This window comes from Amphibalanus amphitrite, unplaced genomic scaffold (assembly GCF_019059575.1).
Source record: "Amphibalanus amphitrite isolate SeventyFive unplaced genomic scaffold, NRLGWU_Aamphi_draft 000319F_arrow, whole genome shotgun sequence".
Taxonomy (NCBI): domain Eukaryota; kingdom Metazoa; phylum Arthropoda; class Thecostraca; order Balanomorpha; family Balanidae; genus Amphibalanus; species Amphibalanus amphitrite.
In genome coordinates this window covers 650,003-666,783 of record NW_024881814.1, presented here as the reverse complement: position 1 = coordinate 666,783, position 16,781 = coordinate 650,003, and the positions used below count along the sequence as shown (strand labels likewise).

Below are 16,781 nucleotides of genomic sequence, written 5' to 3'. Positions count from 1 at the left end.
GCATACCACAATTGTATTAAGCAGCATAGTAGCCTTGACCAAAGATTCAAGCAGCTACCTAGTAGGACTAGGTACATAGGTACCTACCTTACCCCTACCTATCTTCAACACTCAACAGTGCAATGTCAGATAAATTTGTAAGTAACTCTGAGAGACAATTATAATATAAGTAAGGACTAAGGAGTAGCATAGTAACCTATCTCTTATTATTACCTAGAAAGTCTTATTTGAAAATTCAAAAGCACAAGTTCCAAGAGGCATTCATGTTTTCTTTTAATCAAACCTTTTCTACATGATAATGAGACAAATGTTACTACTTCTTACTTATCAGATAAAATTATTCAAACAGTACAACCTCAAAAATAGGATTAATCCCACCTGTGAAACATTCAGCATCAACAGGGCTCCATGGGCCACGAGGAGTCCATGACCTTGCATGAGTGGCTCAGGCCTCAGAATCAGATATGATCTTGAGCAATTTTAGATTAAAAATGACGTCATTGAATATTAATCGATATCAGGAGCACCGGAGCACTGACCAAGTGGCTCTTTTGGTAAAAATAAATTGTCATTAATTCGGGCAACGTCATCCGGCCAATTTGTCACGAGATTCAGACGTGATAGTTATCAACTGCGCCATTAATGTAGTTTTCTTAAAACTACTATGACTTCAACATTCTATTCTCGAATTCATGACGTCACTCATAGTACATATTTTAGGCCAATGGATATCGCTGATAAAATATTTCAAAGCCGCTCCTTTACATTATTCTGAAGATTCTATGATGTCATAAAACAAGTTTATTTTTAAACTTCTATATTTCATGGGAAAATCTGCATTTTGTGGTTTATTGGCAGTTGAGCATCGCAATTTTGTGGTTTACAGGTGAGTTTATTTATATTATAGCATAGCCTATAGGTAGTTTATAGGCTATAGGTAGTTTGGGCGTATTTGACTCAATAGATGCCCAAACTCCTATGCTGTTGATTGATTATTGGGACCAAATTGGGACTGGGAGAAGGGGAGGCAGCCGCAGGTGTCAATTTTGACTTCTGACATGTAAAATGTAGGTACCTAGGTAGTGTAGCAGGCACTTGGTTTGGTAAGACTAAGTACCTACCTACCAACTGCCAAATGCTTTTGGCTCATTAGGCGCCTGTGCCTGAGCCTCTGAGGCTCTTGTAAGTCTGAAATATGGAGTTAAGTGATGGCTAAAGCTGAGGGGGTGATCTAGCATTGATTATTAGGGTGTTGATGGTGACTTGTAAACGACTCAAATTTTTTTGAGTCGATTCTTTGTTTGAGTCTGAAAATTTGAATCGATTCATCAAATGACTCATGATGTTAAATTCAATTGATTCGAATCAACTCATGACTCATCAAGTTCCTCGATGAAGTGACTCGAATCAACTCATGACTCATCGAAAAACGGTTTGATTCTGAGTCGATTCACGAATCAACTCAGAGTCGTTTACAAGTCTGGTCACGCCCCACTCGGTGGTCCCCCATGCCCCCACGGTCCCACACGGGGATGTCCTCCCCCCCCCCCCCTCCCGCACCTGAACACACCGTGCGACGTCCACTGACCGATGCCGTATTGACTAGTGATCGGTCATGGGTGCTCGTCGCCGTATTGTCTCGTGCAGACTGCCGCAGTGCCGTCTGTTAGGGTCTGTTCACACCGGTGCCGTCCGTCGCTAAGGTCCGTTCACACCAGACAGGTCTCTGACGAATGGACGCACACGCGGAGGCAGCTGAGCGGTGAAAACACAGAGCAACGGAGTCGGAAGGGGGAGGGGCAGTGGTCAATGAATGGGAACAAGTGGAAGGGAACGAAGGCCGATGGTCTGACTCTCATGGAATGATTATATATTTATTACATCGTGCACTAACCGATTGTCCAGTCTCGTAGTTTGAAAACCATGCCTTTTTCGTTATTCGAAATAACAGCTAATGAAGAGCAGTTTCAAGAATATGCATGGGACTGGAACTCGATGGATGCGAATGTGATTTGGGGAATCTACCCGAATTTCTAGCTACCACACTACCCGAAAGTCTATCACACTTTGATAGTGTTGCCTCGATCACTGCGCGACTGATGCAATCATCAAAGTCAATTGATATACCCATGTCGGACTCGGTACCATTTTTGAGCCAGCCATGTGTATCTGTGCCTTCAGGAACCTGGAGTACATCTGTAAGGAGAGTGGCCGCTGTGTGGTGGATGTGGCACGGAGGAACCAGTGTCAGGCCTGCCGATTCACAAAGTGTCTCCAGGTCAACATGCGAAGGGAAGGTGAGTTATTCCAGTCTCTGAGCCGGCATCATAAGCTTGGAATATTTAGATAAACATCCGTAGCTAAAGGGAAAGTTCGCCACTTCCCGAACTTGCTATGGGTTCTGAGTTCTTAGGTTACACAGCAGTATATGCAAGAATAGCAATCCCATTTGATTACATTTGTGTTTCTTGAGTCACGTATTTGTATGGACTGTTGTAAGGTACTGTATACGTAAAATCCGAAGCCGCTACCGATTTATTTATCTGATGGTGCCATATCGCGAGTTTTTGGTTTTTCTACATCGGTGGTAGCGATAACATTCGATCGGTCGTGAACACCTATCGTATCGGCCCAATCTTGTGCCCGGGGCAGTCGCCTTTGTTTGTTAGATCGCTGCCCATCGGTATCAATGGGAAAATGTGTCCTGCGTCTCACCTGTCTCGTTTAGGAATCAGGCATGACAGTCAAACTGTGATGGAACATTGCTGAGGAGTGTGCCTTACATTCAGCACCTACGAATTTATTCGGATTGCCATGAGACGAGTGTTTTGTTTCAATACGAGATTATTTTTAACATATATTTATAATGACATAATGCCACGAGGCCGCTAGGACGTGTAAAGTCCAAGCTGGTTAAATGCGACGTCTAAAGCTGAGTTCAATTGCTACGGTACGTTATAACCAGAGCGTCGCATTTGCGAGGCGTGCCTAGATGCCTATAGATAGAAAAGGCACCTTCTTGTACCTCGCTGCTTGCTCATTTTTTCCTTGTGATAGCTGATATCAATTGAATTTGTTGGCACAGGGCAGGGACATGCAATCTTAGCCTTCTGAGCGGTAATACTATCAAATTCCTAAGACGCTGGACGAACCTGAAAATATTTATACGCCCATTGTCCTGTTTCGTGCACTGAAACAAACTGGTTCACATTCCTTGAAAACTAGTTGAACATGGCGACGGGAGGCCCATTAATCGCACACAATTTTAACGCCCGGGAGAAGGAAGACGGAAGAAAAACACATCATTTTCTATAAACGGAGACACTCTAATGTAGTGTCTGGAGGGAGAAAACAATTTATGCAGGGCTCGTTTTAAAGTTTAATTAATGCGGTCGCTAGACATTTAAGTTACTCACTAGTTCTGAGCCGCCATTGAGACCTTTTCAGTCCTTTTCTAATGTGATTGCTGTATGCCCACTGCGAATCAGATAACGATAAGACTGCTCTGCAGTTGCACCTTTCCAATCTTTTACTGTTGTGGAGCACCTCGCCCTCCCGGACCTAGTTCACCCAGCGTCCACCAGGTGTCAGTGCGGCAGCGATCGTCCGAGGGTGGCCGGCGCGGCGGCCGACTGTGAGAACCGATCAGGTGTGCAGGATTGTCTCCCGTTACCTAATAGTCATCGATCAGCGCCCGTATTGACACCGACAACAGGCCACTATTGATATATGAGGGCCCGGTTTCGCGGCGCGCCGACCACTTTGGCGCCGTCCGGCCGGTGTCTGACGCCTGACGTCCGACATTTGGCGTCCGGTGTCAGACCTTTGGCGGCTGATGTCCGACATCTGGGGGCCGATGTCGGCGACATTTCCGAGTGCGACTGGTGCTCTTACACCCAGCACCGATGCGCCAGAAAATGGGGGAGCTGACGTACACTTCATAGTGCATTGCTGAGCAATCTTGATGAGCTTTTCGAATAGGCGAATCCGTATTCCCAAATCTGAAGATTTAGGTCCTAGAGGCAGGTAACAACTTTTGTCATTCTAAGGCTCGTCAACGTTACCGTTATCAATGCTAAGCCAAACGACCATCTAACTAAGAATAGATGACACTGCAAACTCGTTTCTGATTTTCTCTCTGTACCTTTATGCATGGATAGGTAGCAGTAATATCATATTCTACCACCACCAAGCGCCACCGTTGAGCTTTCCGTCGAACTCTCGGGCCCTCCAATAAACGACACGCCCCACCAGCCCCATCAGCCATCACTCCTCGCCAGCGATGCCAGTCGCAGACTTCGGAGTTCATACCCACTTCCAAACTCCACCACAACCCCGCACCTCTAGCCGACTCGTCTGACGTTCGCTCCCGCCCCGCTGTGTACAGGTACCCTATTGATGAATGGCGGGCGGCGTATTTACCGCTCCCCCGTTCCCCTCCCCATCCCCTCCGGCCTCCCGACCTGCCAGCGCTCACAGGCTAGGCAAACAACCGCGCCCACAACAATGGCCCGCCAGGCCTGGAGGTGAAAGGTCATTGAAAAGCCGACGTTCGGCCGTCACATGTATGTTTGATGAGGACCCCACATTAAATATGGACTATTCAGCCGTAATAGGCAACTCGAATTCGCCAGCGCAGACGCGTTTTGCACCGCTACCGCGTGTGTGCGAGAGAGAGAGAGAGAGAGAGAGAGAGAGAGAGAGAGAGAGAGAGAGAGAGGGAGAGAGAGAGAGAGAGAGAGAGAGAGAGAGAGAGAGAGAGAGAGAGAGAGAGAGAGAGAGAGAGAGAGAGAGAGAGAGAGAGAGAGAGAGAGAGAGAGAGAGAGAGAGAGAGAGAGGTGGCTCATTAATGAACTTTGGGAAAAAGTAATGGACATTATCCATGACCATTCTCCACTTAATCAGTAACCATTTCTCGCTATCTGTGCTGTGCATCTATGTACCCAACTATTCGTGATTATTTCTGACCTTTGTACGACTACCTGTGAATAATGTCGACTATCCGTGACTTTCCGTGACTCTCCGTGACTATCTGTGACCCGTTCTGCTCCCGCAGCCGTGCAGCATGAGCGTGCGCCGCGCTCCTGTGTGAAGCGGCAGCCGGCCATGCTGCCCCCGGACGGCGGCGCGCCGCTGCTCATCACCTCGCAGATGTTCCCGCCGTTCGCGCCGTACGCCGGCCCGTTCCCGCACCTGCGGCCGTTCCCGATCGTTCCGTCGCCGTTCCTCGGCTCGTGCGGAGGCTCGGCGTTCACTCCGGTCCGGCCAGCGGTTCCGTTCTGGAGTCCGTTGGAGCCGGCGCCGGCGGCGGTGACCGTGTCTTCAGCAATGGCGGCGGCGGCGGCGGCAGCGGGGGCGGGGGCGGCGGCGGGGGCGGCGGCTCCTGCTATCCTGAGACAGCAGGAGCCGCCGCCGCGGCGGGAGGAGCCGCAGGAGCACCCGGAGTCGGTCAGGAGCCGGGAGGAGCCTCTGACCAGTCGCCGAGAGGAACAGGAGGTGTCCAGCTCCCAGATCGATGTCGTCAGAGTGGACTCGCCGCAGCCGGAGATCGGTGAGTGGGGTCCAGGGGAAAATTGAGGGGGGGATGCCAGTCCTCATAGACACGGGGACGCATCAATGTTGCATTAGAAAATAGCAAATGCGCTCAGAAATCCTTATCAATAATTAAGATGCCAAACGTCTTCTAATAAAACATACATTAAGTAGCATCGACTGAACTTTCACATGTGTCGTGGCTCGTGCCACCGCTAACATACACATAATTGTAAGTCATCTTCTCTGGTTTTCATTAACATGAACATAAATCCATGTAACGCCATTTTTGCCTTACCTCTCCTCCCATTCTGCAGAGGAGCCGCTCCAGTCGAGTACACTGCTGGGAGCTCCTACGGACGGTAAGGCAGCGGAGAGAGGGGTCTGCTCGGAGCCGTCCCCCTCGCTGGTCACCCCCGCCGCCTCTGCCTCGTCTCTGTTCCGGCCCGCGACAGAGACGGTGATGGAGACAGCCGCCAAACTGTTGTTCCTGGCAGTCCGATGGGCGCACACCATCCCGTCCTTCCTGCAGGTGATGGCGTTGATGATGATGATGATGATGATGATGATGATGATGATGATGATGGTCCCTCCCGGTCTGGTCTGTAACGCTATTGATAGACTTATATTCTAGCAACCGCACATCCGTTTGACGAGCTGTTTTCTCTAATGGGTAGCTCCCTTCTCTTCTATCTAGAGATCACCCACTGATATCTTATTTTCTGTCTTTTTCTCCGCAGATGTCGACTATCGAGCAGCGAGCGCTGCTGGAGGCCAGCTGGAGTGAGCTGTTTGTCATTAGCGCTGCTCAGTGGCCGCTTATCATTGACAACCGTGAGTCCCATCGACATTTCGGAGATTTCAGCGTGACGATCTACAAAGAATACTTTGGTGTCTTTGATCTTTATATGTATATGAGTTATATGACAACATATTTAACCGCTCGACACATAATGTTAAAATTTGAACTCGTTTTACATTCCCATTCCATTAGCCAGATTGTAAAAAAGCTTACAATCTAGGTGATTGCAGCACCAAGAAAAACGACTCGAGGCCCGACAACTCATCATCATTTGCAATCGACTGTTCGTCTCGTTCCATGGCTGGCAGAATCAATGTTGTTTTATATTTTGACACCCATATAAATCCATTGCAATTGTTCGCACAAGGAGGAACCTCTTAGAAGTTTGTCTTTGAACTTGCCTGCCAACAACTGCATAAGCCGGCAGACCTGCGTCTGTTTCCAGTTTCTGACGTCAAGACTGATGTTTCCCGTTTCCAGCCACCGAGCTGGCGACCAGCTGTGGTTCCCCCCACCCCCAGCAGATGGCTCTGCAGTTGGCGGGTCTGACCGATCTCATCCAGAGGTTTGCAGACCTGAAGGTCGATTACACCGAGTACGCCTGCCTGAGGGCGCTGGTGCTCTTCAAACCAGGTGAGAGATAGCTGAGACTCATAGCTTGTGTCCTGTCAAGGCTGCGGCATCATCGCCATAGTGCAATCTGCAAATGGAAGAAGAAATGTTTGCGTGTATTTTTTTGCGATTGGTACCACTCATTGAATAATTCCGATTTGTATCATTTCAGAGGTGAAGCTAGTGCGCGATCCGAAGTCCATTGAGGCGCTCCAAGATCAGACTCATATGATGCTCTATGAATACGTGTTCTCACAGAAAGTAGCCGCAAAGGTAAGAACATCATATCCGTCGAACCTATACTGAATACCTTTACCCAAAACTTCAAATCTAAATTCAAAAAGAGGTCCGAGCTCATCTCAGTTTATCAATTCGAAGAAATGGAAGCCGTTTGAACTTTGAAGTAGATACTTAGTTCCATACGGCACCCCTTTTCACAGACTTCCATGCTGTTTCAGGCCCGTTTCGGCAGACTTCTACTGCTGCTCTCTTCTTTGAAGACCGTCTCCAGCACGTTCCTTCAGGAGGTGTTCTTCAAGAGGGCTCTCGGTGGGATCCCAATCAGTCAGCTGCTGGCCGACCTCAACGGAAACTCAGCCGGCATTTAGCGCTTGTTATGGGCTAAAACAACGAAAATGGATGTTTTGCTTTCGTCATTTGTACCAGAAATGGCGACGGGATGCATGTTTTAAGCTGCCTCTGTCTGAAAACTCGGCAGCCTTCTGCGCTCAGTTGGAAGGAGATCAGTTGCAAATGAGCCAGCATGGAGCTTCATTGTATAGTTACTGGGAATTGTGGCGCGCGATATACGCAGGTGGGTACAGCACCACCTTTTAATCAATATCTGGATGTTGCAATAGATGTTTATCGGTGTGAATGTTTTCTTGTGCAACTAGCTTGGTGATAACCCGCAGGGTTCATTTTCGCATTTTCGCATTTTTAGCTTTTTCCACGGCGTTTATAAGATTGAGCCTCGCAATGCCATGGTTGCTTCTTTGGTCATGAGATATTTTATTGAAGTGATAAGAAGTTTATTAGCAGACTACTAATATACCAATGTATACCAATATATGTTACGGTCGGCACATGGTATACATGTGCGCACGCGCAGATCGCGGTCACCACCTAAACTCGAGCTCAGAAGCAGACACGATTCACTAACTATCAAAATTGAATGCCCTCGGATAAGAAGAAAATACACTATTTTTTGCACAGTATGTAAGGCATCTAAACGTTTTATATCTCATACGGAAATGTGATGGCCAATCGCCCCCAAAAAAGAGCAAGCGCTCAACACAACCAAAGCACCGCATACGACTCGGAGCGGCTGACTGCGAGGGTAGGCTGTTCCGCCGGACACCGATGCTCGGCGGGCTAGCCTACCCTTCAGACGTCTGTTGAGCGAGCGGCTAGCAGTCTAGCAGTAGCACTGAATAGTGAATAGTGATCGGCTTGCGGGCTGCGGACCATGATTGTGCAATATAGGGGCTAACTAAAATTACAATTTTGACCTTGATCAGAATCAATCTGAGACCTTTCCAACTCAGTCCCGGAGGTCGCCGTTCAGGTAAAGTCTTCAAAGTGTGAGCGACCCGCGATGCGTTTGCATGAATATTGAACACCAACGAGCAGCATGAGGACTCATTGTGTTTAAGTGCATGCTTACACGGAACACAGAGGAACTATCAATGAACAATGGCTCCCGATTTAACCCTCGCCTTATTGGAGTTTTGCCAGCCGTATAAGGGGGGTTGGACCCCCCCCCCCCTCTTGCCGTTCGGCCCCTAATCGAGCTAGACCTTCGCGGAAAAAGAGCGTGTTGCCCGTGACGAGAGGAAGCCGATGGTACACAATTTTAAGGTTCTAGGTCATCGATTGACCTTGCAGGTCAGGTCAATGACCAAAAAATCAAGAAAATTGGGAGCAGTCGGCATAGGCGTCGCCAGAGGTTTTCGGTTGGGGGGCGGGGGCAAAATCAACTTTTGTGTTAAAACTTGCCTTTCCCATTCGTTACTCACTCGTTTTACATATCATTCGACGCGCAATGGTGCGAGGAATCCGATGGTGACGAAGGTTTCCTTCTAGCTATGACATGTAATTTTTTACAGGAAATTCGAAATTTTGAAATTTCTGGACAAAAACGACTGGTACAATTACAGTGGCTGCGATTGCCGACGCACTGCAGAGGGTCCCTGTGCAGACGCTTGTCGCTCATGATCATAACAAAAAAAAAATGACAAACGCTCCATTTAATCGGATCACCCTCCTAAAACCTCCATTCACGCATGTATGCAGAGCAGACATGTGCATGGATCCAAGAGCTGGATCTATGATCTCAGTGGATCTCTCGACAAAATAGAGGGGTTGGATCTATGATCCGAGTGGATCTCTCGACAAAATTCAGGGGTTGGATCTATGATCCGAATGGATCTCTCGACAAAATTTAGGGGTCGGATCTATGATCTCTGTGGATCCAGCGGGCAAAAATTTGTGGAGGACCTATGATCTGTATGGATCTCACGACAACATGTAGCCAATGAAACCCTTATCCTACATAATTGTACACCTTACAGTGCAATACAATTGAGAATTATCACTTGTGGTCATGGCTATTGGTTAAGACCACTTGTAATCATTAGGTATCATCATTAAATTTGAATTTAAATAAACAACATTTGTACTACATTTAAAATAAACCAAGAACATGCATATTGCTACTTTTTGTGACCAATTGTAACTTTTTCATGACAGCACTGATGACAATCTTATCAACAAGCTACAGCCACTTTGATTCAATGAACAAACAGTACAGACAGGTGCAGTGGCAGCAGGGCACTGCAGATTTTCATTTTTGTCCCATTCTTTCCATGCAACGCCAGTACGGCTAATGTTAAAATGCCAAAATCTATGGGGGGCACTGTACCCTGGTGCCCCCCCCCCCCCTGTTCTGCCGCCTATGGACAGATGTTAGGAAATCAAACCTGGAAGCCAAATAGGTCAGTTTTGTTAAAAATAATCCAGCAATCCACTTCTGCCAGGTATGAAATCCCAATCCAGAATGTTCGTATGAGCTATTAGTATGTGCAACACAATTTCGATTTAGTAAGACTAGCAACCAACCTTTAATACTTTCCTAATAAAATTACAAATTCAAAAATGGCATCAACTTCTTCAGATTACCTACTTTTGGCATCGTGCCAAGGCCGCCGTGCCACGTGTGGTGCCATGCTGTGCTTTCGTTATGAGAGAGCCTCCAAAAAAAAGACAAACGAAATTCATAGCTCACGTTTTGGTAATATGGTTTTATTAAGTCATTATCGTTTGACCAATGAAAAATCTTAATTTGACCAAAACCGCAATGATTTCAAAAGATTCCCCGTAATAGGCCCTTTAAACTAATGACGTAAGATATTGTTATTCTTTTGAAAAGTGGATAAAATAAAGATGCAAGGCGCACACCGCTCAGTGTCATGTTATACCGTTTCAGCTTACGTTTACGTCATTAAATTCGACGCTACAAAGATGATATTCACAAAAAATCGTATCATAAAATTATGTAAGGCAGAAAAAATGAACATTATTTTAAAAAAAACTCCAGACTTTTGAATTTCCAGTTTGATTTTTTATTTATTTTCATTAAACTCGAAGGTAGAACGCCTAGCTCATTTGTTATTTGAAATGACGTCACGAGTTCTATTTAGATACTGAATAATCATTTTACGGTAAATATCCAAGGCCATTACAATTGATATTTCGCTTCCCATCGCTTCCGCAGGCTGTTAAATATTTTTATACTTTTGTTTATATCTCAGTTTATTTTATCAAATATTTCTTTCAATAGATTGAAATACCTTTACCTAACCAAGCCACATGTGTCAGTATCATCTTTTATTGTTTATCAATCAATTGTGTTAGCTGGAAACTGGAAAGCCTGGTTGTCTAATGCAAGATTGTCTTATCAATATCATTATGTAGATTCTAACATGAATTGTGATGTGGTAGGTACCTACCTGGTTATGTATTGTTCATTAGTCATTACTTTGACTTACCTCTATGTTAATTGTTAATGCAAACTTTTCTGTTGGTATGTGAACTGTGAACAATCTTCATGTCACTCAATTCTCTCAAGTTGTGACCGTCATGAGCCTCCTTTATTTTGTATTCTGTATAATGTAACTGGATGCCTTTACTGATATGGCCTTTGTACAAGATTGTTTCTAACCATACTTTGGTATTCATAACTTCTTATGAAAGAAAGTTGTTAACATTTTGAGCACCTATGAGCTATGATCCCAATGGATCTCACGACAAAATTGGGGAGCCAGATCTATGATCCGAGTGGATCTAGCGACAAAATTGAAGGGTCAGATCTATGATCCCAGTAGATCTCTCGACAAAATTGAGGGGTTGGATCAATGATCTGGATGGATCTCGGATCGGGATCCATGGGATCGGATCTCAGATCCATTTTTCCGGATCCAAGCACATGTCTGATGCAGAGGTTTTACGTGAAATGCATAGGGCATATCCCAGCCGCTGCTCGTAGCTAAGTTGGGCGTTCGGCGGAGAGTGAATGTCGGAAGTGTGAATCGGAAGTAATTCATCTTTGCTGCAGTGAGAGTGTGTTCACTCGAATGTGAACAAAAGTTTCACGTTTTACGTGTGAAGGGAAGCGCTGCAAACGCGAACAAAAACTGTTAAACGGAACCAAAAGTTACGCACGGCATAGCGGCAGGAGATCCCCAGATAGGCTTGGGACTAGAGACTAGGCCCAGGGCGAGCCTGGAGCCCTCGGATAACAGTGTGAGCCCTCGGGGTCTGTGTCGAATCCCTAAGGACCCTACGTAGGGACATAAGAAACATGTGTTGCGTTGCGGCCCTCAGAGGGACACGTGAGCTGTGACCCCTCAGATGCCGGCTTGGGGTTCGCAAAGTCTGTCGCCTCAAAAGTTTGACTGAACTATCAGAGGCCAGTTAAGGTTCTCAGAAATGATCGAAGGCTCAAACTCAAAGATCCCTTTATGGGCCCTCAGAGAGCATGGACACCAGTGGGACTTTCAGAGGCCGGTTTGGGCTCTCTGAAAGCTTCTTAGGGCTCAGTGGAGCTCCTTAGGAGCCTGTGTGAAAGGCAAGCTCATGAGCCCTGCGACACTTGCACGGTACTTGAGCCTGTCGCAGACATTTGACGAGAGTTGAGAAAGGCCACGAAGATTTCGTTTCACGCTTTGAACGCAAATGGTGTCAGCACTCCAAAACTTATGAAAATCAGCTGTAAAATGTAATAAAGAACCAACTAGGAACATGAAATGAATCACAACATTGACATTTCCGAGTCTGGACTCGGAGTCTTGAAGATTTTGGCGACTGCGACTCAGACTCTGGTTTGAACTGCACGCTCCAACCGAGTCTGACCTCACAGGCATTCTCAGAAAGGTACCCCCATTTTTCCCGACTCCAAAATCTCATCGGATCTGTATCGATCTCAGGGGGTGCCCGGTCCGAGGTTGGGGGGGGGGCAAGCTGCCCCGCTTGCCCCCCCCCCCGTGGCGACGCTAATGGCAGTCGGAACTCCGGAAATCGGAATGTAAGGCTGCAATGGGGGTTTCGGGGTGCTGATTACGAGCTTCATGTTAGTTTTGTTGATCACAGGTGATGTCTTCATGCATTTAGGCCAGGTCGGAACAGGTCAGGCCAGGTCACCCAGTAGGAGTCCTGCCGGGCAGGCATAATAGGTGTTAACCACCACTGAAGTTCCATAACATGTTACGAAGGCACCAAATTCTGAAATGTTCAAATGGTTGCTAAATTCGAAATCAGCTACAAAAACTAGCCTAAGAACATGTACCTAAAGCTTGAAAAATTGAACCGAGGCCATTATAGGTCAATGACCTAGACTGACATTCAGGCGACCTTGACAGTTGACATCCACCATGATGCGAGGGACCAGCATCATATCACACGTTTGAACGTTTCAAACCACAAAAAAGACTCGGCGAACGCGCTGCTAATGTGAGCCGACGTACGCCGAATCGCAATTCCGGCCAAACATGGTCTCGAGAAATAGGTGACAGGTCAAAGTTAATTTAGGTCAGGTTCATGCAATTTTTAGGGTAGGTGTAAAATTGAGTAACTCGAGGGTACTGAAATTTTCGCCGCGATCGGCCGCTTTTTACGAGAGTTATTCACGAAAAACCGAGAGGGGGAGGTCCATTCGACCCTCTCCAGGGCTGCGGAGTCGATGGATTTTCGGCGACTCCGACTCCGACTCCGGCTCGGGCTTTCAAAAACCAGCTCCGACTCCGACTCCCTCCGGGCAGAATTGTCGACTCCGACCGACTCCAACTCCCGACTCCGACTCCGCAGACCTAGCAGGGCTGCGGAATCGACAGATTTTCGGTGACTCCGACTCCGACTCCGGCTCGGGTTTCTAAAATCGACTCCGACTTCGACTCCGACTCCGGTCACAACTGTCGACTCCGACCGACTGGCGACTCCGACTCCGACTCCGACTCCGCAGCCCTGACCCTCTCTATACGGGCGAAGGTTGTATCAAAATGTGGCATTGCCGTCCTAGTCGGTGTTGGGTCAATCACCAATTAAACGGTACTTTAGCCTGGCCTGGCCCGGGAAGTAATGCAACCACCGCAGCCGGGAGGGGCGTTTTTACCTGTCTAACTCCGTTTTTTTTTTTTTTTTTGTTGTCCTGTCTAAAACCGTAAATAAGGGAGCTGCGGAAATAAAGGCGACATTATACGAAAGGTCGCTACGAGACGATTCTAATGCACCCGTAGTTTTTTTTTATCTAAGGTTAATTTTCAAGGTAAAAGGTCAAGGTCAAAGGCGAAAAACGGCAAATGTGTAGTGATCTCAAAGTAAGTGTTCCAGAGGACGGCAAAATAAAAAAACGGCTAAAATAAGTCAACAAGGAAATAAGAGAATTTGAGGATCCCGAAGCGGTTCCGACATCTATTGGCAGGACGAACGCGTAGTTACCACTGCCGAAACGGAAACATATGTAATAGCCCCTATTGGCTTATATTCACATGGGAAATTTCAGATCGATACATCTTTTTTTGGCCAAGCTATAGCGAATAAAAAACTTCAAAATTTATTAGGTCAAATTTTCAAACCCAATTTTTAGCAATTCTAGACCACGTAGAACAAAACAAAGACCAACACCCGCGCCCCGCTGGGCTATTCAGCCATACGCGCCCTGCTGGGGGGGGGGGGGCAGATTCTGCCCCCCCCCTGTCTAACTTCCGAACCGATGGTCGTAGAAAGACGGGGAAAACGGCAATCGAAAGCTCTCAACAAGACGGATCTTAAGAGCCCAAATTTTTTTGCTTAAGTAGGTCAGAGGTCAGGTCAAGGTCAGGTCAAGGGTACAAAATGCAAGTTTCTACAGTATCGGCCTTGCACCGTAGTTGCCGAAGAATGGACTGAGACTGATTGCCCAAAACGTGTTCTTAGACTACCAAAACAATATTTGTTGCACACAATGTCATTCAAAGGTCAAGGTCAAGGTCAGGTCAGGTCAGGTCAGGTCACCAAAAACAAAATATAGAAAAGGGCATGTGCGACACATGTTTTATGGGTCATTTTACTCATGGAATTCAATAGGCACACTCAATAAGTGATATGGACCACCTCTGGATGAATTTCAGGTCGAGGTCAGGTCAAGGTCAGGTCAAGTGAGGTCAAATTTTGAAGTTGGTTGTTAATGCCTAAAAAGGTGTCTATCCGATACAGTTTTTCACGGCGAATCGAATGGTGCTATTTTTGTTTCCGTACGAGGTCTAGAACTTCCAAAAAATCATTTTTCAAAATTTTTGTGTGTCGTGACGTCATAAAATTTTGAATAACTCCCACATTTTTGAACCGATTCTTCTAAAAATTGGTATGTAGGTGCACATAGACCACTTCTTTGACATATATTCCGGTTTTTTTCGATAAACTCAAAATTTTGGATTTTATAAATGTTTTCCCAAAAAAGTCAGTTTTTTGGAAAATTTTTGGCCAAAATCAAAACTTTTCAAAAAACCGAGATAGCCATTTGATAGACAAAGTAGAATCACGTATAACCTTTTTTGTTACGTGTTGATTCCTTTAAAAATGAAGATGTTAGCGGCGTTTGAAATTTTGCCGTTTTTGAGGCGAAAATGGCGAACATGACGTCACTAAAACGTCAATTTCTCAAAAATTTTCCGACGGATTTCGCTCAAATTTTCAGGGAACGTGTCAAATTGATGTATGATAAGGTGCTGAAAGTTTGACGTCGCTGGCGTAACGCGTTTAGAAGTTATTGGCGAAAAACGGGAGGGGGGGGGACAGATTCTGCCCCCCCCCCCCAGCGGGGCGCGGGTTAGACTCACCGTGACGAGCCGCATCGAATCAATACCCATTTCATGTAAAAATATCAACTTTGAAATTTGACTTTTTGACCTGACCTCCACCAGGAAGTGACCTAAACCGTTCCTGATGGTACTAAATCCAACAACATTGAGTTGGAAATGAAAAATTGGCCTTATAACATGCACTGCACAGCCCTAGGAAAGTTGGGTTCATGTGCTGACCCTTGTTGACCTGACTTGTGACCCGACCTGGTTACGGAGCGAGCGAAGCGAGCGTAGTCTTTCCTTAGATTAACGGAAATTTCTGAGTATGAGCGGCCGGCCGGCCGGCCGGCCGTGGTCACGCTTTTGCGAGGCTTATATCTCAGCAACCACTTGACCGATTTACATGCGGTAATTTTTGTAGGGTAGCTTCATTCCTTCTACCAAGTATTGGACTATTCCCGATGCATGTGGGTGACCCCTTATGCACGTGCCACGTGCAAAACGAAGAGGTGTCAGTTTTGTAATTGTTGCAATATCTCGGTAACTACTTGGCCGATTGCGCTGAAAGTTGGCATGAAGGTAGGCACCCACTAGGCACTGCATATCCATGTGCCAAAGTTGGGGTGCTGTTGCACGTGCGCACGTGCAGGGGTCGTTTCCAGATCTCGAGAACGGCTCGACCGATTGCTCTCGAATTTGATACACAGTTAGGGACCGGTTAGTAGGGTGCCGTGCACAAGTCAGTTGGGACCCATTTTGCACGTGCGCACGTGCAGGGTGCCGCTTCCAGATCTCGAGAACGGCTGGGCCGATTGTGCACCCAAATTTGGCATATCGCTAGAGACCGGTTAGTAGGGTGCCGTGCCCAACTCAGTTGGAGGTACCCCCTCGCAATTTCGCACGTGCAAGGCTCACCCTCTCGCTCGCTCCGTTAGTCGCCCCAAAAGGCGTTATACTGGTATTATCAGTGACCTCTAATAGCAACATATGTACTAGGCAACTGACGCCCTATCACTGATTTTCGATAAAATGTGTTTTACTCGATGTTATAGCGCATTTTCTAGAAGATCCGTGAACTGTGAAACATTTTATCTTTGAACTGACCTGTGACGTCATTGGTGACCCCGAGGTCCATAAAATTAGATTTCTGTCGACAAATTTGACAGGGCTATCAAAGGCCGTTTGATTTTTACGGATCTATCCAGCAGTTTTGGAGATACGAGGGGAACAAAAACGTACCCCCACCCCTCCCCCACCGCGCGGAAGGTGGCTAGGAGGCCCCCCGCCTGCCGGGCTTAGCGATGGGTGAATCACTTGTCTCGTTTCTACCATCCCAAAAGTAATCTCTTACGGCCACAGTAGATGATTAGCTGAAAATTTGTGTTGAAATAACTTGAATTAATTTAAACGTGCGATAGCCACCATTAACGGCAGCTGGTTTGTTTACGTTTTTGACGTTTTCGAACTTCAGCTCAAAATGCAATTCAGCTGGATTGAGG

General features: G+C 46.6%; 1 protein-coding gene across 1 annotated transcript; it reads left to right on the top strand.

Moving 5' to 3' along the window:
- Positions 1 to 1,485: 1,485 nt before the first annotated feature.
- On the top strand, positions 1,486 to 7,843 carry LOC122388368 (nuclear receptor subfamily 2 group E member 1-like). Its single transcript, XM_043379402.1, has 7 exons — positions 1,486 to 2,297; positions 5,057 to 5,551; positions 5,850 to 6,064; positions 6,273 to 6,366; positions 6,815 to 6,967; positions 7,119 to 7,219; positions 7,405 to 7,843. Exons 1-7 carry the CDS (start codon positions 2,162 to 2,164, stop codon positions 7,552 to 7,554), a joined length of 1,344 nt encoding a protein of 447 aa, XP_043235337.1. The 5' UTR covers positions 1,486 to 2,161; the 3' UTR covers positions 7,555 to 7,843.
- Positions 7,844 to 16,781: the final 8,938 nt, after the last annotated feature.